At 38.3% G+C, this 27,578-nt stretch overlaps 1 protein-coding gene across 1 annotated transcript in view; it reads right to left on the bottom strand.

The window, feature by feature from the left end:
- LOC139745091 (uncharacterized) overlaps positions 1 to 27,578 on the bottom strand; it is a 102,595-nt gene that overhangs the window by 35,221 nt on the left and 39,796 nt on the right. Inside the window, exons 3-4 of the mRNA XM_071655515.1 lie at positions 16,791 to 16,857; positions 1,841 to 1,873 (exon numbers count right to left, since the gene is read on the bottom strand). Of these exons, the coding sequence (XP_071511616.1) occupies positions 1,841 to 1,873; positions 16,791 to 16,857 (100 nt within the window). The remainder of the gene's footprint in view (positions 1 to 1,840; positions 1,874 to 16,790; positions 16,858 to 27,578) is intronic.

Raw genomic sequence — 27,578 nt, forward strand, 5'->3', positions numbered from 1 at the left:
TGAGTAATGCATTTGTTGAAAAAATACCTTATCAAATGCTACAACAATCCATACTGAAGGCCATATCACAAGTTTGACACAACATGAAAGAATGACAGCTAAAAAGACTTTGACATCCGCAAACTGAGAATATGAAAAACCAAAAGGGTCATGACACACACTTTAAATCAATAATGATAATGATTCACTGTATAAGTAAACAGCAGCACCTCCAGAAGACCAAATATCGACTGGAAAAAAAAAGAAAAACTTTGGTAAGCTCAAAAGAACACTTTGCACACCCCATGTAAACACTGGAAATCAAGCTACTTAAAGCAAGAAAAATGATAAGCAAAATCAATGCGGCTTCCTTTTGAACGTGTAGAGGTCCGATGTCAGGGTTACAGTTCCATTTACATCAGCAATGCACTGTGACACAACACTGAATAATGTAAACGGAGGACAAGAAATGATCCCAAATAATACTGATCGTCTCTCGGTCACTCTGGAACAAGAGTTTGAGTTATCATCACACGGGTAATGGGGGGAATACTGAAAACAGGAACACCGCAGACTGTAATATGTAATCACACAACATCCAGTAATATGCAATGAACTATATGCAGTGGCAACTGCTTCGGAGATAATATTTTGAATGATTACATTGTCCTTTGAATGAAACTAGTCACAAGAGATAATGCAAACATCACTCGATAATATGAATTAAAACTGCAAACTGACTGTCCAGAAATATACGGGGGCACAACAAATCAAATGAAATGGAACTTACAATGCCGATCCACTGAAGAACTTTATATTTTTTCAATATTAAAGTGTCTTTTATATTGGTATACATTACATAACAGGCTAATGGATGGTCAACAGTGATTCTATGATGTATTCTGTAATGCAAGATTGGCACCTTAGTGTTGAAATAGAATAATTTTTTGATGGACAATTACATATAATTATGGATTCCATTAGTATTGCAGGAAAAAGTGTCATATCGCCTTGTGATGTGTTATGACTTCATAGAACTATTAGCTGAAGTTGTGCATGGTAAACGTATGTGAGTCACCATTGTACGTTCAGTGCTGCCTGGATAGTTTGAGGAGATCATGCAATTTATGGTGAATGAAAGGAGGATAAAAGTAGATATTTCAGATTCATAAGTTAAATCATGTGACAAATGGTTATGGAATCACGACTCAAAATGTCCTAAAACAGGTGCATGAAGAGAAGATGTTAATTGATTTGTGGATATGGTGAGAAAATTTATATATATGGCAAAGAGTATATTTTGTGAGTGCTTTCTTATTGACTGTTTTGTACTATTTTAAACTATCATGTAATTTCATGGCATGAAATGGTGCATCTGCTCCATTAGAACTGATACTAAAGGAAAAACATACTCAAAACTTGTCTGCATGCAGAAGGAACCAATTCGTTTATTCAAAAAAAAATGAATATAAAAATAAATTATAGAGCACACCATAACAGTTGCTTCTCAACACCAGCACATATATATCAAGTCGTCGCTCACCAGATTCATCAAAGGTCATGAATGCAACGTTTGAATGTTTTGATGAAGGCGTTTGAACACGAGAGAAAGAAAGAAATGTATGAGATACAGAGGGGAAATATGGGAAAAACATGTACACTCAAGGAAATCAAACAATGCACTCTCATTAAAAAAAATCATATTTACATATATTTTCACGCATGATTAGATGGAATAAAAAGTGTGCAAATACACTAGTCATAAGAAGAATGTGGTGGCAATCTCTTAGAATCCATGAAGTGAATGATTTTGCCACACACAGTGCAATTATTATTCTGAATAAAGCGTTGATTTTTTTACCTGGTCCTGATAGAGTAGTTGCGTCTCTCTCTCCTGAAGAAACAAGCGAGTTGCAAGAAACAAAATGGTATTTACTTCAGGTTTGAACGGTTCTGTCACAAGTCACTTGTCCTACGAATCTAAAATCCACAAACCTCAACACAGCTGAACAAACAGATTCTACAAATCAAACTTGTGTAGAGATACCAGAGAGAAAATATGTATTATTTAGCATTCCCAACACAATAAGATCAATTTATTTCCACTCGGCAAGCTAGATAAATCAATTTAATTACTATATTTGTTTCAATAAACGCTGATACAAACTACACTACATACAACAAATTTGCTTTATGAGGGGAAAGAATGATCAAAAACATTTTATGACATCATCCACAGTGTTATTGTGTGCTCAAGTACCCAACATTTCTACTTGGAACATATAAAGAGCAAGAACCCCTATTTTAAAACTTTCATGGAATGGCGGGGGGGGGGGGGGGGGGGGGGGGGCGGGGGGAGGTCTCAGACAGGTTGATTATACTTTACAGTCATGCCTAAAAACTTATCATAGTGATTTGAAAATTTTCTCCATCTTATTCTGATGGTACAGGTCATCAACATACACATTTCTTTTTTTTCATGAAGAGCACTTGCAAATGAACGCATCTACCCTATTGAGCTGTAAAACTTGCCATGGATGTGGCAATGATTATGAGAAATGAATACACCGTTTCTCTGGATTTTTTTTCTTCTTCAAGCATTCCAAACTTGTGGCGCTGAATCCCTCTCACTGTTCTCTCTTCACTCAAATATCAGTCGGTAATGAAGAATTTCTTCCCTGTTTCCTTCAAGAACGTTCCGCAAACCGCCAATGCGGAAATTGGCAAAAAACAAAACAAAAAAAAAAAACACTAAGAGAAATAAAAAAGGAAAAAAGATGAAGAAGAAGAAGAAGTAGAAGCATACCCTGGATAGACAGATTCCTATGAGAATCTGACACAGCATAATATCTCCTAAATGGTCTCTGGCGACACCACAGACTGGTTATTCATTAGAGTCTAAACAGGAGAGTTTTCATGGGGAGAAACGCAGCAGCAAGGTACTTGCTAGACTCTTGACACATGACGAATGAAGAGCAGAAATGGGACAAGAGCAATGCAATGTGAAGTTCTGACATGGTGCATATCCCTCTTCCCCAAAACAAAGAAAACTGTCAGCTACTGCCAAGTTCCTTCTTTCTTTTGGCCTATTTATACTACATGCTCCTGAGCATAGCACAGTAAGTATTCCTGCATAGCTCTCAATGTACAAATGATTTATATAACTCTGTGATCTACTCTACTGTTCAGGCAGACCCGAGGACTTAAATTTTCACTCCTTCTTCAAGTTGACTGTGACTAACAATATAAAATCACATGAAGCCAGATATGTTGCTATGGCGACTGGTACGCCTCTGCCATATTGCATGGTTCTCCCAATAGGTCATTAGTACATCTTGGCAATGTGAGGCAACAGCTTTACATGACTGGCGCAAAAAAAAAAAAAAAAAATGCGATGATATGTTTGAAAGTTTGGCACAACCACATACGTGTTGAGTGTTGACATTCCTTGAACAAGGTTTCATTTGGATGGCTAACTTGTTTCACAGATCTAGCATTTTGGGAACTTGAGTATTTTTACTTGAACTTTGTCACTCGCCCCTTTGACTCCATGGGCCACAACTTTTTTTTCAAATAATCATTAACTGGTAATATCAAATTTTCACAATGAGACTTTGAGCTACGACATCCATAGATATGGGGAAAATGATAAAATTTTAAAAATTTGACCTTGACCTTTGACCTTAAACGTGTGCACCTTAAAGTTGATATGCATGGCTTCATCCACTAATACGTACATACGCCCAGTTTCATTTGGATACCTCAAACGGGCCTTAAATTATGCTGCCCACACAACTGATCCGAACAAAAGGACAGACGGAAGGGCAGACGGATGGATGGACAATCTGAAAACATAATGCCTCTAGCTACACTTTGTGAAAAGAATACGATTTAAATTCATCAAACTCAAACAAGGCAAACAAGCAGGTATGAAATTTCATAGTTTAGCATGTTTTTACAAAAGAGTCATACCAGCCATGACCACTGGTGCATACTATCCGAGGTAATGATTCTTCAAAGTACTCAAACACATTCCAATCAGTTTAAACTGGCTCAAATTCATCCTAAACATATAAACCTGATCTTTCCAACATTTGAGAAGCGAGGGCAGTACAATTCTAATGTGTAAATCTTTATATGTTTGCAAAATTTGAGGGCCAGCCTTACTACATTCATAGGGTAAGGAGATCTGAATAGTCGCCATGACCTACCCAAATTCCACACGGACCAAAAATGGACACAAAGCCAACACACTCGATACACCCCAACACCTAGCTCTGTGCCCACTCCCGAGGTTTTCACACCATTCAATCTACCAGAGCTCTGCCTGAGTCCCCAGAAAAGGAAAACAAAACAAAACGAAAAAAAAAAGTCTTCTGTTGGCTCCACAGCACTGACCCGATCCAAGAAACAGGTCGCGTAGAAACCCAATCAATCCACCCTATCCCCACCCCCCCCCCCACCCCAAAAAAATGGATGCACATTTGACTCAGAGGTTCTAATGAGAGTTAAATTCCCATTTCTGTGGATATCCCATCCCCCAGAGTTTTCTCAATGCCTTCCCCGCTCTCTTTCCAGCTGCACCCCAAAACTGGCATACAGACAAAGTGGAAATGATAATGCAATCTATTGGCAACAACTTCAAAGTGTGATACTGCTTGTGCAAGTAATGACCCTGGAATAGTATTTTCATAATCTCCATTTAGTGCCCATCTATGGAGGGAAGGACAGGATAGCAACTAATGCAGAATACTAATAGCATTAATTGATAAAAGTAAGAGAACAAGAGAGAAAGAGATAAATAGACAGACAGATACATAGACAGATAGATATAGATAGATGTATAGATATATAAATAGATAGATAGATAGATAGATAGATAGATAGATTGATAGATAGATAGATAGATAAAATATAGAGAATTGAAAATAGATTGAGAATTTAAGGAAAGCATACACATTGTAAGAAAAAAAAAGAAACATACACTGAAAAACTGAGAAGCAGAAACATAAAGGCGGTGATAAAATTTAGAGAGGAGCCAAAAATTGGAAATGATAATAATATTATGTGAACATACTGTACAAAAATATATGAAACTTTGATTGCATAAAATCCCGCAAAAAAAAAAAATATGGCAGAAAGATCAGGAAAAGTGATGGGGTAGGGAAGAGATTATTCTAAAAATACCAAAAGAATAAAGGGGGCCAACCTGGTGAGGAAAGGCTGGTTAAATGCTTAAGTTGGAGAAGGGATGAAATAAGAGATGTGCCCCCCCCCCCCCAAAAAAAAAAGAAAATAAAGAAGGACAAGAAAAATGAATGAGAATGGAAGAATAAAAAAAAAGAATCTGCAAGAACAAATGGACAAAATGACATTTCAAAAAGAGACTGATGAAACAAAGAGTGAGAGCCATCTGTAGGAAATTTGAGATTACACCGATAGATTTTAGACAGAGTGAAGGATACAAATTCTCCGATTAAAAAGTAGTTATGTCTGCAGCGAGTGTTACGTAGTTCTCGTCTATAAAAAGCAAATGGGAGCTTACAGGACAGGGAGAGGTAATCCAATCTACAGCCTTTCTGGAGCACATCGATAGCGGACATCTATACCCGATGCACAGTGGAAGCTAAAGAGAGGTTATCTGCAAATCTTTGGCTGCATCAGCTAGCCACATCCAACTAAATGTAAAACTCAGTCACAGTTTGTCTTGGAACTCAAAGCTGACGCAGTTTTGTGTCCGTCTGATTGAGTTACTTGAAAAACGTCCGGCGAAGCAACGGGAAAACGATCTCTCGTTTTGATTCAGTTTCGTTCTACAGCTGAAAATCTACTCCAGTGCTTGAGACGCAAATGTGTTTAAAACCACTTCATCACCAGGTGACATACAAGCAGTGTTCTCATGCTTTTGACAAAAGCGGAAAAAGAATAAAAGAAGACAAAATCTTATGTGCTGTAAAAAGGCATTCCATGAAGTTGCAGAGTCTCCCTTTTTAAGGTACATGAAAATGATTGGTCAATTTCCTGAAATTGCATCTAGAGTCAACAGTGTTAATGTTCAAATGCTGTCATTTCCTGAAAGAGTTGTTTTATATAAATCTGAATTTTAATATCACAAAATAGAGAAAAAGTTGTGTTTCTTTCAGAATTTGTACGAAAAACAGATCTTTTTTTTTTTGGTCTGACATTGTGTTTTTTCAGTTTATCTCATTTCTATGAATTATCATAAAATTTATCAAAAAAACATGGCCGGCTTTTTTATGTTGTTGTTGTTGTTTCCATGCAAGGTAGCACATATGTGAAAGTTTGAATGATAATAAGATAAAATGCTTTCATGCATGCCACATTATGCCACAAGGTCGGGCGACATGCAATTGAATATTACACGCCCTAAAACAGATTATGGTAAAAGATGTTTTGTATATAAAGGTGCTTCTTTATGGAATGATTTAGTTCGACATGTTTCTTCTGATGTTTCCATTGATACATTCAAAAAACAATTACATAAATACATAAAATAAGTATAAATATAGGATGCTTAACCAGATGGAGTTTAAGCCATTCCTTTTTTTACTCATCAATTCACACAGTCAAAATATTTCAGCAATACCGATTCTCTTCTGTATTTGAAATTCAGTGTCACATGCCCTTATTTTTTTTCTTCTTTTTCTTTATGTTGTAATCTAAGGCCTTGTATATAATGTTTTTCTTTCCTTTCTACTTTTGTATCTGAAACAAGCTATCATGGTGCATATACCTTGTTTCTTGCTCTTTGCATATTATGTGATGTATATCCTTGTCATACTGTATGTATAATGTTTGTATTTTTAACCTGTATGTGCGGACCCCTCTGAAAACCAGCCTTTGGCTGACGAGGGTGTTCCACCCCACGAGTGGAAAATAAAAATTGAATTGAATTGAATTGAGTTGAATAACAGGTGTCCTCTTTGAGTTTGCCCCCTTTTTTCTCAATACAAGTTCTTACTGTTTCTGCATTTTTTCTACTTTTGCCCATAACATGAATTTGCATGATGAGATTCATTTGATTTGAATGGCAGTATTGCACTTTAAAAGGCAGAGAAAAAAAAGTAACAAACAGCTTGCTAGAAAGAAGAGGAAGATTGCTTTGAGAGACATTTTATGCAAACTCAACTGATTTTATTGTTATTAGTGAACACATGATTAAAACTACGCATTTTGCACTGGCCTCCTGCTTGCATTTAACCATTTTTATGTACTGAGCTGCTAGGTCATTGGTGGCTTCCTATATAAGCATGATAATAAATCAAATGCTAATACAAACAAACAAAATAGTTACAGACACCTTATGGTTGCTTATCTACTTCTTTGTATTAAAAGAACAACAACAATGAGATAAAAGCTGTGAATGCACAAATCTATGACATAAAGCTTTCAAATATTAAACTGCAAATATGGAATCAACATCTGAAATATAGACACGATTTTACTAACTACAGATAGAGCCATAAGTCACACATCAGTCCAGCTACATGTTTTGGTTGTTATGTGCTGTTCTATGATGCTCACACAAGCACATGGTGAAAAAAAAAGATCAAGATGTATCAGAAATGGTAAAGGCATATCTATACAAGAATTGTGTGAGTGTGTATAATGTATGTCTGAGTGTATTTGCAGCAGACACACACACAAAAAGAGAGAGAGAGACAGAGATGAATACACCTACTCTTGAAACCTGTCAATATTTGTTCAACTCCATGTCAGACAATAACTTGGGCACCTAATGGAAGGCAAAACTGGACACCCTATACAGATGATAATCCTACTCATCACATCTCAGTGAGAACTCTGTGTACTTTTAGATACAAACTGCACATCTTCAAGTCCAATCTCTTTGCCTTCTAAAAGAGCATATCATTTCTACTTTTTTGTTCCTTTTTTGTTCTTTTTTTTTAGCAGATGTCTGAAGGTCAGTTTTCCTCTCCAGAGAGATCCAATGCATCCTTGACATTAATATGCACTTTTAGATGCGAGTAAAACTCGCTGTGCCATCACAAACTAGCTGAAGAGAGCAACCTAGCAACCGCCTCCCTCGTGAAGAGGCCTACATTCCCAGGATGAACTCGCCTCTCACTGCATATTTCACTGGATGGGGCTTTGCCATCATTTCGGGGCAGGGGAACTAAAATACTCTGGGTCTGTGTTTTATTTCGTTTACTGCACTATCGCTCCATCTTTCACATCACAGAAAACTATCTCCTTGACCTTGACGTTCCTCCAAAAGAGGAGTTGCCATGGTAAATCGTTTGTCTTCATCTTGCTCCCTAACGAGCATCTTCCACTACCAATTCTACCACTCTGAAACTTTCTTCCACCTCGTCTCTGACGCAGATTATCCGTAGTTTTTGTAGTTTTTGTTTCCACACATGCTCCCTGTATATCTTGCCATGCACGATGATGACAGATTTGAAACTAAGACAACAAAAATTCAGACTTACTACATGTCATATCTTATCTCACAGTAAAGAAGGGATTGTGCTTTATGCAAGGGAGAAAAGTGGCTAGCAAAAAGGGACAAGAGAAAGGAAAAATCATTGCATCATTCCACAGCAGATTTCAGTGATCAAATTTCAAAGAAGTTGTGAATGTCAAGTTCCAATCAATTTCAATGAAGGGATTAAAACATTTGTAGCCCATCACCCCCAAGACATCCTAAAAACTCTTACCCCATTTTTTAAAGACACTGCACATATCTTTTTAAATTATGATAAAAAAGTGCTTGATTACAATCACTCGACTGATGAAGAACGTTAAATGTAACATGATGTATAGAGTAAACTGTTCTCTACTCTTATCGAGGTTTGGATAAAATCTTCCAATTTTAGTCCACAACGTAAGAGCCAATTCTTTTTCTCCCTTTTACACAGTGCACAAATGATTCTCACTCGTCCAAGCACGTGATTTGAGGACGGCCAGACATCTGGAGAAGAACAAAGATGCGTTGGCAGACAAGAGAAGTAATATAAAGCCCGTCGTGTACTCCGGCTGAAGTCGCCCTCGCACAATGGTGTCTTACGGCCATTTCAAATCTCGCACGATAGCCCTCAAATTACCGGCAGCTGGCCACGAACATTATCATGCATGTGTGCGTTGAATTTAATATGGCCTGTCCCGCTGGATTGGCACCACGCAATGGAGATATTGGATTCTCGTCTCCACATTTTTATTGAAATATCTCTCCCTACAGAATTCACCTCTCCCTGACCACAGGAATTTATCAAAGGTCATCATCACCCTCTCATTTTTTTTTCCTAGTCCAGTAATCAAACAAAATTTTTCAGAACCACAATCAAACTTAACGTATAGAAACATTTGTCCTGTAGGTTCTGAGTGATTATATGTGTAAATGAATCCAAAGTCTTGCTATTTCAGAAAGTTAAAAAAAGCTAAAACCCAGCAGTATAACTCTTTTTCTTATGAATATTGGAAAAATTTTATCCACCAATAGAGATGTATCAACCTTTCCAAGCTGGGGAAGAGTAAAATCCTTGTAAGAACAAAGGAATTTTCATTTTCATTTTCATTTCTTATTTTTTCTACTTATTTATTTATCTATTTATTTATTCATTCATTTTTTTTATGCTGTGGAGTGAGTGCAGTAACAGATGCTTTTTATTTTCCTGCTACTCTCTATGAATTAGGCTGTATGCTTGATCTGTATTACTATTAACATCAAGTGAGAAAGAAGGAACTATCCTGGGATGAACTCATTCATATACAGTAGTAATAAAAGAGAAAACCTCTCTTAATTGCACTCTCTACACACACACAAATATAATAGTAATAATAATAAACAGAGAAAATATTCCCTTCAATCTCATGAGTAAATCACTTTACTGGAGGCTAAGGAATTAGAATGAAAGAGAGATGACGCATTAGGTATTTGTTCAAATATTATCATGCCATCGCCATAATCAGGCTTCAGCTCAGTGGTACTGCCACTGCCCAGTAAGCAGTAGGGGATGGGGGTTCAAATCCCAGGCTATTTCCTTCTTTTTTCACTCAGTGTTCATAGTAATACAGAATGAGCACACAATCTTACTCATGGAGAAGAATGGCAAAACAGAAGACCTCTGTTAAAAAATTTTTTCTTGTAGACTCTGCTATAAATACGTATCTATAACCAACAATGAATCAGATATTTCTTCAAGGGTAAAGATGTAATTTTGCTCCAATAATTTGTCATTACAGTTTGTCAACAATTATCAGTATCTATCTACTTAACAAATTTCACATTACCGATATGAATTTTTTTCAAAGAAGCTATATTTCATTTGGAACAGTGATTTTAGTCTTGAAAAGACAGATGTGATTATCAAGTTCATTCTTGCATCTGCTTGAAATGTTTCCAATTTGGCAAGACCTTACTTTCAAATCAACTAGCAATAAATCTTCTAAAGCTCTTTCCGATTCCATTGTATGTATAGTTCATTATTTTTGTACGCCAAAGATGACTAAGCAATTTCACGCATGAAAGATCTCTCAAAACTTGATGTTTCACAAATACCTGCAGTCACTATCAACCTGGCTAATGAACAATGAATAAAGAGCTGACCATGATACACCACCTGTACAACTCTTTGAATATATTTCTCAAAGGGAGATTGGTACCACTCTGTATGCGGTTGAATTAATAGATGCGTTAGTGAGAAGTACAAGTCCATGTGCTGACCTCCTTCAACAATTGTATTTATTTGCGATAATTGCACTGTACACAAAAGGACACCAATTTTACAAAATTCTATCAAAATTCATATGATGAACTCGTTGAGAATCGTGATCTATGGGATACTTTTTTGTACACAAGAGAGCATTTGTTCCGCCATGCTGCACGGTGTATTCTGCCACACAGACCGGGCACAGTCGAAGACATGTCGGTAATTGGATAGGCAGGAGGGAGGTAATTAAGACTGACGAGCAACGCGCTTCAGTTGAGGGCTTTTCGCACTCCACTGCATTCCCACTCCCTCCCTCTAATGTCATTATCCACTGTGCTATCATGCGCGTGGCGGGGGAACTTGTTGATTGCGAGACGAAGACGTGTCATGGTGCACTGCCAATTTGAAGGCGTCTGCCAGATTAGCATCTAGACAGTCTTGGGATGATCCCAAGACGAGGCTGATTTGATCTTTCGCTGGCACAAAAAAAAGAAGAATAAATAAATAAATAAACTGAACTAAAGGGAGAAGTCTACCAAATTGCTGCTTCAAGGAGCATACCCTTTGCGGGTCTCCGTGAGAATAGATAAAACTGGCTTGAAAATTGGGAAAATAGCTCATGGTAGCATCTTCTTCGAACAGTTGTCACAATTGGACAATCACAGCATGGCATATTATGTGACATTGACCTAAAAAGCAAGACTGATGGTTAGCTCCTGATGGCACTCCAATATATTCAGAGTTTCGAATCTTTATCATATGAATAAGGTACTCAATAAAGCAGTATGTTGTGTCTGATATTTACATTTAGGTGAGCATTTCTAAGAAGACTGCATGGGGGTATACTTATCGGGGATGGTGTTGTGGTGTGATGCAAAATATTCCGCCTTTCAAATTGCCAAATCAAATATCAAGAATTTGCTAATTACAGCAAACTTTCCCTGGCTTTCGGGACTGTGGTCTGAAATAGATGTCCTTGTCTGACTCTTGCTTTCAGACATGAATGATATACAGGCCCGTATCCTTGAACATGATCATCAAAAGGTATCCAAGGATACACAAGGCTCCACCATGGGTTTATCATGAATCTCACAATACATGTTGATGCCAAACACTATGTGTTGGGATTCATTTTACTAAACCACTGGGGAAGCAGTTAAAGGGCAAAAAAAACCCAAATATCAATGTGAATTAAGTAAATGCAGCAACATAAGTAGAATATATCGGCAAAGTTGGCGGAAGATTGGATAATCCCTTGAAAAGTTATCAATCTTTAAAGTGAAAACATATTTTTGGTAAGGGTTTAAGAACCCGTCTGGCACCATTTCATATTTGCTTGCAATATATCGAAAGAGTCTACAAAGAAACTTACCTGGCTGACGCGGTTTGCCGGAATGATGAGTCGTTTTGGAGTATTTTGAGAAAAATAATACAAGTCGGAAAACCAACTTTTATTCCAGAAGGCTCCAGACTAACTCGTTCTCAGGGAAAACTCAACCCTATTTCAGACAATTTACACGCAGTTCGTGATCGCCATATTCTACTGTATAATACCAAACGAGGCCTAACTGAACAGACAGGAAAGTGCGTGCTAATCCTGTACAAAACAAAATTAGAATGGACAGCCCGCGGTCTTCAAGCAGTACACGCACATCACCTCAGTTGCTGAGACGCACAGTCTTTGAAGTTTTTGCTGTTGTTTATCAAGCGTCTTTGATTGTTTTTAGAGGTGCTTGATAGGCGCACACTAATTTTGCATGCGCGCCAAAGAGGTTTTTGATGCGCGCGTTGTAACAACTCGGACCATTACTGCGAGTAGCCAGAATGCGAAGCGCTACAATGTAGTTTATACAGGCCGCTCCCATAGTATAACTAGTACAACACTGTACAATCAAGAGGGACAACCAATACAACTCCGCCCGCCGTCAAAGCGAGGCCGAGTTATCCCCGAGTCCGAGTTTAGCCTGATCCCGTTCGGGTAAGTTCTGAGACTGAACCTTTTTGGTTAATATTTCGCATTTTCGTCGTTACCCATCGAATATCTTGTTATTACAGCGTTATTCCGCACATTTCCTAGGCATACGTTCACATTTGGGAGCGAAATTTGACAACTTTTGCAGGCGTACCAGAACTATGTTTTAGCTTTAAAGTTTTGGTGCTGCCATCGCTGCATGAGAAAACTATTACTGTTTGCGACGTTACCTGACAACACTAGAGCACCATAAGAGAATTCTATGAAATTTCATTTTTTTTTCAATAAAAAGTACACATTCCCTTGTTACTGACATAAGTTTAGGGTAATACTATTCCCACTGCTTTTAGACAGAGGTAAATGACAGAGAAAAGTGAAAATGTGTAGAATTTTCTTCATATTCTTTTTTAACACCATTGTCCATATGTGATGTCACAGAATGGTGTAATCTTCTGATCCATTGAAAGTGGCACTGAAATTTTGACAATGCATAACTTTTCAATGGATTGTCTGATTTTCCTCAAACCTCACTGATTTGTGCTAGCAATATTGCTGCATTCCCTCCACCTAAAAATATTTGGGTTTCATTCTCCTTACATCCTTATGAGCAAGCTGCCATGGGACCAAAGCTTGAAGTCCCCTCCAAAGGCCTATAGATGCAATCAATTGCCTTGCCCAGGGGCACAACCACTGCTGCCAGCAAACTCAAACCAGGGACCTCCAGAACGAGAAGCCGTGGTTTTCTCCACTGGGTCACAATGATTCCTATTGCACATGAATTTATGAAATACAGCCTACTCTTATCTTTTTATCACTGAGAAACATTTTTCCTCTACCCACTATCCTCTCAATCATACAGAGACTCTCACTATTCCAAAACCTTCCTCACATAGCCTTTGTTTGCATTCTAACTCACTCTTTCCAAAATGGCTGTCATACCCATACAAGATGAAGTGAGTCTCAAATCCCACCAAGCACTTTTTCTTCTCTTTTTTTTGACACGAGATTGACAGAAAATCATTTCAAAATCTTTTTTTTAGGCATGTCTGCAGTCAAAAAAACCCTTGGGAAGTCTAAACCTTGAATAGCAGGGCTTCTTGCTGAATACGTCAATGCCAAAAATTCTGGCAGACGATTTCACAGCCTGGAACATCGCCCATATAATATTTCACCATAAGGTCCCGCGAGGGAGCCCCACATGGTGGACTGACAATTGTGCTTTCGTCGAATGCACACGCTGACGCGAATGTGATTCAGACAAAATTAAGCCGCTGCTCTGCTCAGGGGGCATGATGACTAATTCACCGGTTTCACCTTCCTGAGCCAAACGTTCAACGATGAAAATCGACGGAGTCAGCATGTGGGTTCTGTCTATCTTCTACAAGGTTATTCTAATTCTGCAAAGTATAGCGCTATTGCAAAAATTTCATGAACAATTATTGATTTCATGCAGGAATATATCATTAAAATAGCAGAACAATAAGGCTGGTTATCTCCCTGGTATGATTAAAGATTGATTGCCACGCTCATACGTTTGTTCAATTATTCAGAAACGTATGACTATTCTTTCAACCTCCAATGGCGTGATGGAATTAACCAGAACTGACTTGATGTCAGCAAGATACACGGACCAAAACACAGAGTGGGATATGATAAAAGAGCAAAATCCTGATTTCCTGTGATATCTAGTGGCATTTGGTTCTTTTACAGCTGCATGGTCTGCATTTGCAAATCAAAGGGAGGGGGTCCTCAAGACAGAAAAGACCCATACCTAACATTTTAAACCCATGTGGTATTACAAAATGTAACGTTACAGTTCCTATTGACATTATACCATCAGAAATCAGACATGTATCCTACAGAAGTCAGATGTACTGTTCGACAAACCCTCCCTTTCTTTTATGATTCCTCTTATGAAAATTGAAAAAGATTGATATGATCAAGTTCATACTAACATGACCCTAAGATTTTCTTTATGAAGTCATGAAAAAAACAACTAAGAGACTGCAAAATGTTTTACAGCCTTGAAAAAAAAAAAACATAAATAAATTGCTACTTGAAGTAACTACACTCAAACACAAGAGGCGAGAATTCAAACATGTTTTAGTTAAGGTTTTGCAGAGTACCAAAGCGACAATATCTCATGCAGTCTTTTGCTATAGCTTGAGTTGGAACCAAGTGCAAGCATGGTTAGCAGCAATAGTGTGCAGATATTTGGGCCAGGTGAGGTTGTTTAGAACCAGTTTCCATGGCGACGAATAGCTATGACATCACACTTTGGTACTCTATTGAATTACATGATGAGCAAAATGAGTTATTTTATTTAAACTGATACCTTTAAATGCAAGCTATATTATTCATCTTTGCATGCATGATCAAATTTACAGGAGGAGCATACAGTCCGATCAAAATACATTGAATTACAGATGCAACATGGCGCCTGCCTTGGCAAGGTGAATGCCTAGAAAAATGTTTCCTATACCGCTATGATATAGATTCCATGCATTGGAGATATTTAGCATTTTAAGAAATTTGCATACTATAAAAGCTGAAGTTTTTGCACAAATAATTTTTGGCTCTTAATTGCATGAGATGAATTCATGTGTTTTCAGTTCTGCAGAAATAAAATATGAAAAAGGTGTTACATGTAACAAGCAAAAGAAATTGTGTGCTTTTATTTTCACACTAGATTTTTGTTGCACAAAATGAAGAAAAAAATTCCATATTGCAAATTCCACTTTTATAGTACTTAACAGACCTTTCTGTCCCCCCTCCCCCTTTATTTATCTACTTTTGATTTTACATGGAAATGCTGTCTGGTTCAGGTTTGGGTTCTGATTGGCTAATGCAAACAATGCTCTGGTGGGCTTGCTATCACGGTGCAATGGGCAAGGGCATTTTTTATATCAACAATTAAATTCTAAAGTGACTGTCAAAAGACATCACACCGTTAAACCCATAGTATGATAAAAGAAAAGGGGGTAATGCATGGATCTAGAAATGTCAAAATAACACCCTTCTTCCTATTTTTCACTAAATACAATTACCAGAACATTGTGTGTTCTCCCTTGAACTATGCATATTCATATTAATGAATAGCATCTTGATTAACGCAGCTTATGGATTTGATGCTGCTAGGCAAGTCATCTATTTCCCATTTTTTGTTCCAATATTAAGCAAAATCTGGAAGTGAAAATATGCTAAATACAAAAGAGGTAAATATTACTAAATGCATACTCTAGGCATCAAAGTATGAGAGCTTATCTCTTCTATTCCTACACAGCATCTGTTTGATAAGCCATGATGCAAAAAAAAACAAAAAAACATAATGCCTGATGATGCAAAGGAAGACTTATTCATGCCAGTACCATTCAAAAAAAAAATGAAAGAGCAGACAGTCATAAGGATACACAATAAATATCTTCCCATGCAGACGATATGTATTTCAGGCAACAAAATGGCCGACGCTGTCATGACGACAAGGGTCTTCCTCATGAATAGACAACGTCCCCTGGTAGCAACTCCCTGAGGAGACTGTGGTTTACTACTGCCAGCATTCCATTTCTTGGAAACACGCTAGCCATATCGAAATGCGATATTTTACGCACGACAGTCGTATATATGACATCTTTGTCGCCTGCATGGTTTGATTCCCATACTGCAGAAATCGCCAAATATAACTATGATTCTACCTAAGGGTCACCAGATGATTAAAATGGATGGATATCATCTATATGAGAACAACAACGAACCCAAGCATATGAATTCACTGTTCCAACATGACATTAAAACATCCTACAAAAGATATAAATAGGCAGCAAAGTATCTGAATTTCCTTAATGGAAATTAAATCTTTTTTTCAAAAAATAGCACACAAAATAGATCAGTATAAAAGTGCAGCAAAGGTATTGATATTTGCCTGGATGAAAAGTACATCTTCTCACATTAATATTCCTTGAATAACAAAAAAGAGAGATAAAGAGATAATGGATTCATTACCTACTCTTAATCCGTCTTAATCTTCTGGAATATTTATATGTCTGCCTGGATCTTGCTGGAAAGTCAAAAAGAACTGGTGCATTTATGAGACCGAGACACATCACTGCAACAAGCACTTTGAAAAAGAGACAGGAATATTATCTTACCACATCTAAAATTCTCTCTTCCAGGTCTTGGTTGATTTCATGCAGCTCCTGGTGGCTCTTTTCCAACCTGGCAAGAAAGAAAGAAAGAAGAGTAGAAAGTTTAGCTTGGTATGGACAATATTCACACTGTCTGTGATCAACACAAAAATAACTCTTCATATCCAAATCCACTTTACATTATGTCCAAGCACATGATGTTCTATCTTCCTTCTTTTAAACTCATCAAGAATATTAAAGTAGGAAACAATGGTAGATTTTAATCTGTTGAGGACGAGTCCCGAGTATACTCGGACAGATGTCTATGGTTAATGAATTTTCAAACATTTCATTGCAGGAAAATGTTTCATGTTAGAATCTGGTAGGTTTCAAGAGTTACCAAGGAAATTCTTGTGCATTGCATGCGTCATAATGGGCAAATAAAATGCCTCAATCAGGGAGGCATTAATCTTTCTTTGTGATGTCACAAAAAGACATCCTAATTTTTCTCATGGAGCTTCCTGGAGAAACAAAGGAGACTTGGCAGCTCCGCTAATGTTTTCTAAAAATCAACAATTGGAATCACACGCCATACCGTCGCAAGTCACTGGAGAATACACAAAACACTTGTGTGCTATCATTCACATGGAAGCAGAATTGCAGGTGGTATTAACTGTCAAGTGTCTCCCCTCCTCTCCCTTCCCTACACCCCCCCCCCCCCCCCCCCCCCTTTCCCTTCCTTCTTCATGTCTTCAGGTCCCATCACAGTCAGTTCTGCAAAGCCGGGAGACTGTCTCCCATGGGATGGGACAATGTTTGAGACACGCGGGGCAGATGAGTTACAAACAATCAATCAAGACCAGTGCTGGTTTCGTCTGGACCCAGTCTGCCCTTGCTAATTTATTTGCCACATGTGTCTGCATACATCCAGTGCAAGCCCCTATGAGCTTCGTGCCAACAGGCGTCCGTAACAGGTTGGAAATTGGAGCCTTGCGCATATGGAAATATACACAGAAGTCTGCTTTCCGGCTGCAGAAATTTGCGCTTTTCGTCATCACGTTTCTGTACTGCCTTTCTGGTCCTGTTTAGACACCGCAATGAGTCTGCCCCCAAACTGTAAACTGCAAGCGAAATTCCATATACCAGATATGTTGTGAACTCAATGACCTAAATGTCTATCAAAGTGACCATACACTTGCACACGAGAGTAATACCATGTACATACATGAGTGTGGCATTATTCAAAGTATGCAGTTTGTCAATGGAAATGAATAAAGATTGAGCTACACAACACCTCCTACATGAGTGTTAAATTTAGAATCATTCAGACTACATACACACAGCTAAAATCAATCTTAACTCTTTTGGAAAACACCTCCCAACCAGGACTGGTCAAACATAATTTGAGAAACATGCATCATGAGAGAAAGATAAAATGGTTCATGTTTGCTTCTGGACTTACCAACATAAGTCAGAGAGTAAGAAATGTGTCTCATCTCTAAACATATCAATGAATGAGTTCTGTTAGAATTAGCAGTCTCAAAGAGCTCAAAGAAGCTTGGAGTTTAACCAAAATATTTTTCCCATTAGAAATAATTCTTCATCCACAGCACTTTTATGCATACTCTTTCAGTTTTTTTTCCTATTTCTATTTCTCTATCAATATCTTTCTCAAAGAAGTAGTTCTTTAATAACTCACTTTAAGAAGGTCTTTGTAACTTGTCCAATTTAGCTAAACCCAAACATTTTTGTTTTACACTGGGACAGCTTTAACAATAAACTATAAAAAGGAAATTTGAGTAATATTAATTACAAGAGCGTATACTAAGAACATTATATATTAGTAAACCTGTGCGGCTGATAAAATCTTCAATGAAATGATACTCCCCTCCCCCACTCCACCCCCCTCTAAACACATGTAGATGAGTGTGCCTCATGTATACACATATTTTAGCATACTGAACTATAAAATGCAGTGATGCCCATGAAATTTATGACTCATCATGAGCAAGAATGGCCCAGAAATTAGCTGAAATCATTCGTAGAAATTAGAGGAATGATTGCCATATACGATAAGTGCCCTTTCAGAGGAATTACGACTGTGATGATTGGGCTCTCCCGTGCGTTGTTTAGCCACGACAACTGCGCTTTTAAAGGACGGCGGCGGAAGAAGTGGCTTTAGAGATAGAGCTTGGATAATTGGAAGTGACAAGCCAAGTCCCACATGTACACTACATGCAGCCTGTCTGCCTGGATGAATAATGCAGCATGCTCCTACATCAAAACCAAAATCATAATCTTGGAAATCTCCCATCCAGCTCATGTAAGCCAATTTAATGAAGGCCATCTATCACTCCAGCAAAGACATGATTTACAGGACAAATTTGGGCAAATTTGGGTGGTTGGGATTTTGCACTTGCTCAGCGGCGCTCCGCCTGCGCTGTGTTTTTGATTCAAGACGGTGGGTTTATGTGGCTATTAATGGAGATCTCTGGTCGCTATAGCTGCAGTGTTTGTGACTACCTCTACGATTATTTAAGGCTGGCCTGCCTAGGCTTACTGATAGAGCTATACAACATACATTATTCCGCTATCAGGACGGCATCAACGTCCCGCTCAAGTTCTAATCAGTATGCACACACAGCAGCTCATGAACTCATGATTTGAATGCATGAGTCACTGAATGCATAAATCTGAATAGATCAACTCAATTGAGCTGGCACTCGAGACTGTATGAGCATCTTGTGTGCATCAAATCATCAAAGGTTACACACGTGAAGATTTAAGTTTCCTTCTGCAAGTCTGAAGCTTTTATTAATGGTTTTCTTCTCAAAAGATTGAAGCTCATAGATCCACATAACTCTCCTTACATACACTCTACATAACTATCCTTTTATCCCCTGATGGTGAAGATGCTCATCACTGATAAAGGGTATGCAGTAATTACACATTGATATTTCTTGGAGTTGAACAATATATAATTTCTGTTTATTGACCATTGAGTAACACCTCCTGTCACATGCTTTGACTGGCATTGAAAGTGAAAAAAACTTTGTCATATGTAAATCAATCTTTTATCCTGATTAGTGATGTATTTCTTGGTACAGACGGGGTCTAAAGTCATAATTTAGAAAAGAGAAAAAATAGTTCTCCACTGCTATGGACCATGAATATGAGTACATAGACATGTCTCACTCTTTGTATCAGTTTCGTTTTGCCATTCTGTCTCCTTGCCTCTAAGCCTACCTTTATCTTTTCAGTTTTCAGCTTTTTCTCTCTATCTCTCATGTTGTTTTATTTTCTCTCTTCAACTCTATCCCTTTTCTCCCTCCCTCCTTCTCTGTCTGTCTGTCTGTCTGTCTGTCTGTCTCTCCCAATCTCTCTGTTCATCTCTCTCCTTCAATCCCACCAATGTGATCACTTTTCTATTTTTTTCTTTCTCTTTGTCTCTTGATTTTATCTTTCCGGATGCTTTTCTCTCTTTTTCCTTTTATTTCCCCTTGTCTGTCCTTTCCAAGACTTTATCTCTCTCTTTTTCCCTATGCATTTACATTCATGAATATTCCCCTTCCTCTTTCAGTATGTCTTTAACATTCTATTTCTCTCCTTGCCTCCTGAGTTTCTCTTTCTCCTTGCCTCTCAAGTTTCTCGTTCTTCTCGTATATTTCTCATGCTGTCAGTCTTCATCTTTCATCCCCTTTCCCCTCATTCTGTTTGACTCTCTCTTTACCTCTCTATGTCTTTCTACATATTATGTATGTATTTTCTCTCTCATCACCTTACATTCTATTCCTCCCCCATCCCACCCCTCCATGCCCCCACCCCCACCCCTTGCCTTGTACCTCCACTTTTCTGTCACATCCTCCTCCCTGTCAATTCTACTGCACCGTGCACCTGCTGTACCAAGGTCCTACTATGATCTTCAGTAGATGTTTAAACACCACAGGCTAGTGAGCTGGGTGACCCTGCACTGGGGCACAAAATGTGAACCCACCATCACCCATTCTCTTTACCTTCTCCCCAGCTATTTTGAGAATGTCACACAAACTCACAATCCAAGCAGACAAGCAAGGTGCTCACTGTTGTCATGGCAACAAGAGTCAAGGCGCATTCAAGACAGGCCATTGTCTCATGTGAAGACATATGAAAATGCACAGGGGAGATCGCTTCGGTGTGACTATTCTCATATCATGTTTGCATTGGGAAGGAGATATACTGGTAGCCTTCAGATTTGAGGAGACAATCCCCCCAGCCAGCTGCAACATGCTTGTTTTCGTTTATTTATTCATGATTTCCAGGAGCTTATGTAACCGGTTTTCATGCGAGGCCATGAATAACTTGCACAAACTCGACCACACCAAGAGGTCTGTTTACATTCGTGCTTCCCGCTGGGACAGGATTTACACACGTGCCTTCAGAACACCTGCTCCATGTCTGGGGGTTGCAAACAGTCTTCCTCCAGAAAAAAACTCTGATTCACAGAGAAAGTGATCATGACCAGTCGGAGGATGTCCAAGATATAAAAGAGTATCACTTGTTGGAAATGTTGCACTATATGAATTACACATTCTTATCTTAGCATTGAATAAAATGTATCTTGCATCATCATCCCTATTTAAGCCAAGTTTTGCTTGGGCAGGTTTGTCAGATTTTGAAAATTTATCACCTGCTAAAAATTAAAAATTCTCTAGCATAAACTACTGAGGAAAGATTGTGGGATGAATGATATATATGAATAGGCAAGCTTGTGAATTGCATATTTAGTTTTTGAAGAAAAAAAAGTCTTTGAAGAACATTATATAATGTGAGTGCTGTGGAGCCATTGTGCATTACAATGCACACAGCTAATAGAGTATATTCCTGTTCAGTCACAGGATCTTCTTATTGCAAAATGCAGCAGAGAAAATGCGTGATTAATTTTGCAGGTTTTTCTTTTCCTTCCAACGCCACCATCCCACAAGCAATGTTCCTGCCCTCTTACTATACACTGGGCAATTTACAAGTCTTCTAGCATTTCATTATTCCTCAGATGCATCTCACAATTCCACCCTTCCCTGACACGGGACTCTCGCCAGCCTGCCGTTTCTACATAGCAGCGGTTGCTATGCAGGAAGCGAGATACCCGTCTCTGGATACCACAAGGCATGTCATGCATACAGAGATGCATTCCCTGCACCCCTCTGCATCTTTCATCAAGCTCCTTCGCTCTCCTGGGCAAAGGAGGCTAACAAACTGCAATGGCACAGACTCGACTACAAACAAACCAAGTCTTCCAAAAAAGACATCCCTCATGGAAAGCTAAAAACAAACAAACTATCAAAGAAAAACATTGAAGATAGTGCACATTCTGAACCTACATGAGTCCTCCTACACTCTAGGTTAACAGCATACACTGAACGACATTTCCATCTTTTGTAGGTATCAGACTTGTATGTTGCTGACATACTCTAGCACACTTGTGAAGTGAACGTTAACTAATCATTGATACACAAATTCAAAATAATGCTGTGCATCACAGCTGTCAATTATGTCACATGCCAATATAAACAAAAAGACAAGAAAAAAGGTATGCAAAATCAAAGATCTGTGGGAAAGGTGTTCATTGGAAAAACAGATGGGGGGGGGGGGATGACTGATAAAAAGCCATTTTTGGTAGACAGTGGAAATGAAAAATCAGACTATATGTTGAGCTGGGAGGATGAGCGCAGAGTTATTATGGCGACAGAGTCCAGGCAAGCCAGTGGGATTGATCCTAATGAAATGTGTCATTTCTAAAGCCATGGCTGATGGGGACACAATCTTCATGACGTGTTAGGCTTTGGGCTGAGCCCCGGGGATATGTGTTCGCTATTCCTTACATGCTGAAGAACTCTGGCAACTCCACGAGTAATCGTGATAAGCTTGCGATTGACTTCTTAATGAATGTGAACAGAATCTTAAAGGTGAGTTTATCTATACATATCAAAAAGAACATCCAAAGACATGATGATAATGGTAAAGATGCCAGTATCTTGAATTTATATTTCACCAAACGATTGGATGAGAGTCATCTTTTGTGGTATTTTCACTCAACTTTGCTGAATCCCCTTCTCAAAAATGATTATGATACAACATGAATGCATTGCCATTACAGTGCAACATTACAAGGCATGCTGTGCGGACCTCTAAAGTGTACCATTAGCAAACACTGAGCGTTTGCACATGATTGGATGTTCATTAGGGGTACAAATATGTGCACAAACTTCAGTGTGTCCTTTGTACATTTTTGTTTGTGCATGTGGGGACTAGGCGACTCCTATAACTGATTACTGTTACAATGAAGTACTTGTCATAATTTCTGGAGCAATAAAAACATCTCTTTTTATCACAACAGTTTCATTCTAGTCTGTATTTGTGCTCTACTTCCACTATGTAGACACTTTAGAGATGATGCATGACATAGGAAACTTTCCTCAAAAGCTTCTTCCTGAAATACGATTGAAATACATTTCCCCATTCCATTCCATTCTGGCCATCATATAAAGTACAGCCAACACATCAACCCTGGCCGAACGACACCGTCCCCACGATTCCTTTTTTCCACATACACTGAGTCATACTCCGGCCAAATCCTGCAAAGATTAATGAAGCCAGAAGCTAGGACAAAGTCCATCTGACCTCATAGGGCAATGGGCACACAGACTGGCAAGATAATCTTTTGGGAACAGAAAAAAGAAATAACAGAGCAAGTTATTACTAGAAGGTGTGTGTATGCTGAAATGCAGTACAGTATTAATGACATTAGTTCATTAAACTTGTTTCCTCCTCTATGTGGACACTCATTTTAAATTTTCTCTTTTCTGTTTGGATTAATACTGTATAAACAACACAATTCCTTTGATCTACAAAGGCAGAAAGCTGGGTAGGAAGAATTTTGTGTGATTTTTCAATCACATACTGTATACACCAAATATTTTGCAAGGCTTTTATTTTCACAAATGTCACAAATAAGGTGCTATTTGTGAATTTAAAAACATGTGAAAATATCAACTCTGATTGTGACATGAATGTGACGTGCACTCACACATTTCTCCTTTCAGTACTGTACTCCAAGATAGCAAATTTACCACTCGCAAGATTGTTGGGAAGTCCCAATTCGCAAAAAAAAAAATTAGACTTGCAAAATTTATGGCAAATGCAGTATATCACTGCAGAACGCTATTTTGGGGCATAGGGGGAATTATGTAATTTGTTGATATTTTTATGATAATTCGGTAATTAGGAACAATTTTATAAAAAAGACAAAAACAAACATTTTAATGAAACAGTTGATCCCATAATTGATAAATGAAAACTAGCAGCCTAACTAAATTTTACTGTATAACAAAAGGATATTATTTCCTTTGTTTTACAGGATTAATATTGCATCACAGATTTTTTGTTCCTGAACAATTGCCCTTAGTGCAAGGTGAATTATATGACAAATCCATGTGGCAAAATATAGGGTGTATTGGGAGAACTCTCCTATAGTGCGATATTCTCTGCCGCCCTCCACATTTCATATCACGCAGTTTCAAGAGTGTAGGGGTACAGGAAAACATGTAAACAAGCTTGAAAACACTAAGGGGAATCAAACATTTCGCCGCAAGGACGCAGATTCCCTTTAGGATACCTGGTTTTCACCCGGAAATTCCCCCTATGGTCCAATGTATATATTAATAGTATAAGGCTGGCTACATAATGAATTAAAATCAAATTTAAAAAAGAATAAATGAAAAAATAAATTTTCAACAAGCACATTATCTCTCATTGAACCCTTTTAGTGGGTGAAGTTTTTGCGCATGTCTGACATCATGTGATGAGCCTGACAGCAAACATAAAGAATAGCCTGCTGAGAGCGTCCTCAGCTCTAATGGAGGGAACTCAGAGATGCATGTCATGTGACCTACAGCAATCCGACAAGGGCGACTCTTGGATTCTCAAGTGACGTCGTCCTGTCAAAATGTGAGTTCTGGTCCAAGTAGAGTTTAACTAAAACAAACACACCAGCAGACATACTCTAAATAAAATCATTTGTCAAACTCTCCTATTAGAACAGTGACTTGGCTGACAAGCGTACACTGACAAGCCAGTTTCTGTACATGCTGGCAATGAAAAAAAACTCTCTATTGTCACGTGTGTTGGGAGTGAAATCAAATCTTTGCATTTTCAAACAATGGTACAAATAACATCACTCCGGAGATTTCTGTCTTAATATTTCTGAATAATGAGTACTGAAGTGATGTGTGTCTTCTGTAGATGCACACACTGCTCTGGCATAGAAGTCTAGAACACAAGTTGTTTTTTTTTCCCCTTACCAAATAATGTCTGATAAATATCAATTGCTCAGAGGCAAATGATACATGTCTTTAGTACAATAGATTTCTCAAAAGTATCTCCTACATGAATGCAGTAGGGGCACTAAATTAAAAATGCTGCCTAAAAAGAGAAAGTAGAGATTTTTTTTTAAAGAATAGATGCAACGCAGACAACGACAACAACTAAAAAGTGTTCTCTATCAAGCAAACATTCACTGATGTTATGTATAGCTTAGGTTTCTGTTTCTCTCGCTTCTAACCTCCCAAGAACGGTATGCTCGACAATCAAGCACATTTCACCTGCACAATGCATCTTCAGTCAGTATCCAACACTGCTTGGGGCAAAGTATAACGCTACGCAAGCCTAGACTTCCACTGGTAATTCAAGGCATCCTAAATCAAACCTCAAGAGATGATCCCCGTGCCTCTCATCCAACTTGAATGTGATCTGAATGAGTTGCCGATGACGTACACGCTCAAAATGGTCGAATCTCAACAATATACACAAAAAAAGAGAAAAACAAATGCTTACACACACAATATGCACACACAGCTGTTGATGTCTCCACCAGTAGAACCAGTGATTAAAATCCTCAATCAACACCACCTCATATTCCTGAGACAAGTATCTAAACTTAGCATTGTATCTAAGTTCAAATCAAGCAACCCCCCCCCCCCCCAAAAAAAAAAAAAAAGAAGAAGAAGAAGTTTGTTTTCATTTCTGTTTGAGAAAGAAAGGAAGATCTTTGAAAAACCTTATGAAGCAATTCTGTTTTTACTAAATAGGGCACAATTTGTATAATTCAGGAGTACAATCTTGGCTCATATTTACAACTGAATACAGCATACAACCACATAATTTTGTACAAATTTGGAAGGTGTAAGATAGCATATTTCCATAAATAGATCCATTACCTGGGGAGGTTGTTGATATCTTTATGACAAGACAAAGATGCTTGGGCAGGTATGTAATGGAAACCCATTATTTCTATACTGGACAAACAGGAAATCCAGTCTTATCAATCACTCTTCCAGGTTCACAGGTAAACAACTATGAGGCAGTAATCTACACCACTGATACATCATCTTGACCCACGTACAAACATACACACACCACACACACAACACACACACACAACACACACACACACACAAACAAATGCACACACACATACACACATACACACATACACGGAAAGAACTTTCCATTCCCACTGCGAGCAACTGGGCTTTGAACACAGTTATTGAATGGATACCAAATATTAGATGTACTGATGAAAAAATATACCTGAAGATTTTTATCACGAGCCTCTAAAATTGAAATCAGGGAAACCCATCACTGAACCCTATCTGCAGCATCGACAAACAAAATGGATGCACACGCATATTAACACACACACACACACTAAGACACAAACACATACACAAGTACCTACTAATTGATAAACCAATGCAGACATGTTAGTAAATCGGCACAAGATGACAAGTTGCTATCAAAGGTAGATCTGAACTACTTCAACACACTAATCCTCTGTCTACTAGCTATACAACTTGTACAAATGTCACATAATGGGTCATTTTGAAGATGACACACCAAAAAAAAATTACAGTAATGACAAGTTAGTTTAGTTCTTGCCTAAAACATATTGCCACTTCCCTATAATTCACTTTGGTCACATTTTGTCAATCCTTGTAGTGTTTTCTGTCCATAGCTTTTCTTGCTACTACAACTAGAAGCACTATTCTCACAGTCGAAATCATATTCCTTTGCTTATATTTTATATTTTATAATTGGTTCCTCGTTACACCTGTTGCCTGAGAAAAATGCTCAGCAGAATGGTGTAACCAGACATAAGACAGCCATACAAGAATAAAAATCTGGCTGGTGCAAACATAAGAGACAAAATAATAGAAACTGAAAGAAATTGTGTGCGGCACCTAACTTTATTTACGTCACACATTCTAGATCAAAATCTTCACTTGACAAGACACAATGAAAGAATGCTTGGGAAAAGGACCATGCATTCGAAGATTTAGCAGTGAGTAATCGTGAATTTTTGCCAAATAACCACGTTCCAACATGACTCATCGGGGAGCCGTGCACTGGTGATGACACGCCTGACCCAATACAGCTCTTGACTCATGCAGACCTGGACATTGCATTCTCTCACTCTGCTTTTGAGCTAAGTTACTTGAGTGGAAAACTATCTTGAAGAGATGCACACTTTCCCTACAATCTCACCATCTTCCTCCCTCTCTCCAACGACTGGCTTCTCTTTCCAACATTCACTCGGCAACCCCCCGAAAACGGTTCAAGGACGATGGACATTGTAAATGAATCCCCAATGGCCGACTTTTGCTGCAGCAGAGACCTGTCGAACAAATTGGCAATTATCTTCAAACGGTTTCCTCGCACGAGAAGAAGTGCAAAGATCCGTGGACAACTTTCTATCTGCTTAGAATTATATTGATTAAC

The sequence above is a fragment of the Diadema antillarum genome, unplaced genomic scaffold, assembly GCF_040938485.1.
Source record: "Diadema antillarum isolate AM-2024a unplaced genomic scaffold, OU_Dant_1.0 scf00000036, whole genome shotgun sequence".
NCBI lineage: Eukaryota > Metazoa > Echinodermata > Echinoidea > Diadematoida > Diadematidae > Diadema > Diadema antillarum.